The sequence below is a fragment of the Lactuca saligna genome, chromosome 5 (genome assembly GCF_052625555.1).
Source record: "Lactuca saligna cultivar CGN05327 chromosome 5, ASM5262555v1, whole genome shotgun sequence".
Lineage (NCBI taxonomy): Eukaryota > Viridiplantae > Streptophyta > Magnoliopsida > Asterales > Asteraceae > Lactuca > Lactuca saligna.
Window position 1 is genome coordinate 10,470,263 of NC_136421.1, and position 3,341 is coordinate 10,473,603.

The 3,341-nt window shown below is 35.6% G+C and overlaps 1 protein-coding gene across 1 annotated transcript; it reads left to right on the forward strand.

Annotated features, from left to right (window-relative positions):
* Positions 1 to 624: 624 nt before the first annotated feature.
* Positions 625 to 2,775, forward strand: LOC145045350 (Peroxisomal membrane 22 kDa (Mpv17/PMP22) family protein). Its single transcript, XM_078993688.1, has 7 exons — positions 625 to 1,175; positions 1,306 to 1,446; positions 1,564 to 1,677; positions 1,783 to 1,956; positions 2,045 to 2,160; positions 2,262 to 2,343; positions 2,512 to 2,775. Exons 1-7 carry the CDS (start codon positions 723 to 725, stop codon positions 2,515 to 2,517), a joined length of 1,086 nt encoding a protein of 361 aa, XP_078849814.1. The 5' UTR covers positions 625 to 722; the 3' UTR covers positions 2,518 to 2,775.
* Positions 2,776 to 3,341: the final 566 nt, after the last annotated feature.

Here is a 3,341-nt window from a genome sequence, read left to right on the forward strand (position 1 = left end):
CACTAGTTTGTATTTGTATAAAGGTATTAGGAAAATTAGTTAAAAGCTTTTAAAAATATAAAATAACATGAAATTAAATGTAAAAAGCTCTGAAAATCTGCATGAAGTAACTTTTCTGAGTTTTTGTTTAAAGTAAAAATTTTAAGTTTTATTTTTTATTTTTTTTATATTTTTTATTTAAATTCTTGTGATTTGTACACATTTATAGATTTAGAAATTGTATAACTCAAAATATATATCTTAAATTACCATTTATGAGCTGTCGTCTTTACAACATCATTCGTAAACTTTTTAACAACGATAACATATATTTTATTAATTACTAAACAGAAAAATTTTGTAGTCTTCTAAATAAAATGGATTTAAGGCTTCATAGTACAAAAACTAGCTAAATTTGCTTACTCCTGTCTACGTGGACCAATCAAATCTCAAAAACTTATCATATTCAAGCGTTTCACATTTGTGACAAATACAACAAGCTACACAGCCCCCCACCGTACTGCGATACGTCATCCTCATCCAACCAACCAGATTCCTAATATCCCCATTTTGACAAAAAGTCAACAACGTTCCCTGGTCCGCGCAACACTGCATCACCCTGTAATCTACAGTTCTATAAAACACAACTACCCCAATCCAGATTGAATCGGAGAAAGCAGGTCGATTGATTTTCCGGTGAAAATCTGCACAAATCACTTCGCTTCCCCACGACGGCAAAACTAATGGCCGCTGCTTCCATTAGTACGACCTTTCTCCCCCTCTACAAACCCATCAAATCCTTCGTACCCATTTCACAAGCACCTAAATTCCTCACCAAAACCAAACACGGCGCTGGCGCCGGCACCGTCAGGGCGGTTTCCAAGGAGCAAGACGTGATACCCGTACAGAGTAATGACTTTACAGATCATCAAGTTGGTATCCTTGTGAGTGAAATTGAGAGGGAGGTTGAAGGTGGAAAAGACGTTCAATTGATTAGTGGGTTCGGTGGTAGTGAAGGAAGATTGTCTTTTGAAGGTGGGTTTTCGTCTGCGAGCTCTTCCGGTGATGGAAATCAGGTAGTCGAAGGTGAAAATCTCGATAAATTGATCGATAGAACCATCAACGCCACCATTGTTCTTGCCGCTGGTACTTTCGGTATCACCAAATTGCTCACCATCGATTACGATTATTGGCATGTGAGTTCTTCTATTCTATCCACCATTAACTTGTCGAATTAGGTTTTATTCAAACATAATTTTGAGTTTGAAAGTTTTGTTCTTTCTAGTTCAATTAAGGTTAAGTTTAATCTTTGTGTGACACACACAGGGATGGACCATATTTGAAATATTGAGATACGCACCACAACACAACTGGAGTGCATACGAAGAAGCTCTTAAAGAAAACCCACTTTTGGCAAAGATGATGATAAGTGGAGTTGTATATTCAGTAGGCGATTGGATTGCACAGGTTCGTTGGTTTCTTTTCTGTAAAAACCCACCCTTTGTTTCCATTAAATGATGAATTGATGATGACCTCAAAAAAACTAACACTTTTGAATGAATAATTATCCACTATTCTATCCAGTGCTGTGAAGGTAAACCACTCTTGGAGTTTGATCGCACCCGTATGTTTAGATCTGGCCTTGTTGGCTTCACTCTACACGGATCACTTTCTCATTACTACTACTATTTCTGTGAGGTAAACAATGCACTAATTTTACTTTTATTTAAATATTTTTCTTGTAAACTTATCTTTTTAATAATATGAACTAATAATGTTATGTTGTTGCTATATTCATTTCAGGCACTTTTCCCGTTTCAAGATTGGTGGGTGGTGCCTGTGAAGGTAGCGTTTGACCAAACCGCATGGTCAGCAGTATGGAACAGTATTTACTACATGGTCATCGGTCTTTTACGATTTGAATCACCGGTTACTATTTTTAGTGAATTAAAATCGACTTTTTGGCCTATGTTGACAGTGAGTAAACGTTTTTATTTCTTTCATTATTATACTATGAATAAGATTGAAATATAATTAGGATTTTATTAATTAAACTTTTTGTTAGGCTGGTTGGAAGCTTTGGCCATTTGCTCACATTATTACATATGGCGTTGTACCTGTTGAACAAAGATTATTGTGGGTGGATTGTGTTGAGCTCATTTGGGTCACAATACTTTCAACGTAAGTATCTTGACTCTTGAGTCGAAATTAAATTATCGATTTTACTCTAGTAAATTTTGCTTCATTGAGACAATTCTTTTGATTTTTTTTTTTTTTCACAGTTTATCAAATGAGAAATCAGAAGCAAGGGTTTTAGATACACCAGTAGACCAGAGTTCAAGTTCATCATTTGAGCCTTCTGAGGTATGTTGACAAGGAATGGAAACACGAAAAAAACGAACCGAAACTATATATATATATATATATATATATATATATATATATATATATATATATATATATATATATATATATATATATATATATATATTTCAGAAAAATCTCATTTAACAACTTTCTTTTTATCATCAGGAGTAAATACCCATAAAATCGCAGAAACAAGCAAAAGAACAAAACACGTTTGACATGGGAATTGTTGAAAAAAGCTGTAAACAAGTTAACAGCCGCTAGTTGAAGCCATTATGTGGATCCCGAGTGTGTTTATAAGCTTGTATACTCCATTTTTAGCAGATTTTAATTTTCTCTGCATATATGTGTACATCCTATTCTCTTTCGTAGTTTTTAACAGAGAATTTAGCTCGATATAAATAGCAGAAGGTATTCAAGATTCTTGAATTCAGTGTAAACCTTACATATTTAGCAATTTACATATCATAATTTGGAGATCACGAGAGTTAAGCTGACCTAATAATACGGGATGATGAATCAGATTGATTTTCTTGATGATTACAAACACACATATATCTAGCTAAATAGCCGTGGACATAACAGAGAGCCGACTAGGTGTTGGCCGGAAATTAAACCACCGCCAGTCAAGTCTACGCGCAGGCGGAGTCAACGCCCTCCTGACTATCTCCTTACTGGCACGCCGCCGCCGGATCATCACCTTTTCATGTGTACTTTTTTTTCGAACCAACGATTTCTTCAAGATGATGGAATCGGAACGCTTAATCATTCTGGGAGATGGTGAAGGGGTGGAATCGATGACAAATTCTTGATGCTTTTTGAAGGAAAGAGATGAAGGGTGTTGTAGCCTGGTGGTGTTGGGGATATCCTTCTTGATGATCATATCGGTGATTAATCGAGGAAGAAAGGTATATGTGTTTGGCTTCAATTGACGAAAACTGTGTGTTGATTCAAAAGATGGAGTTTTTAAGGTGATGCGATTAGGTGGGTGAGTG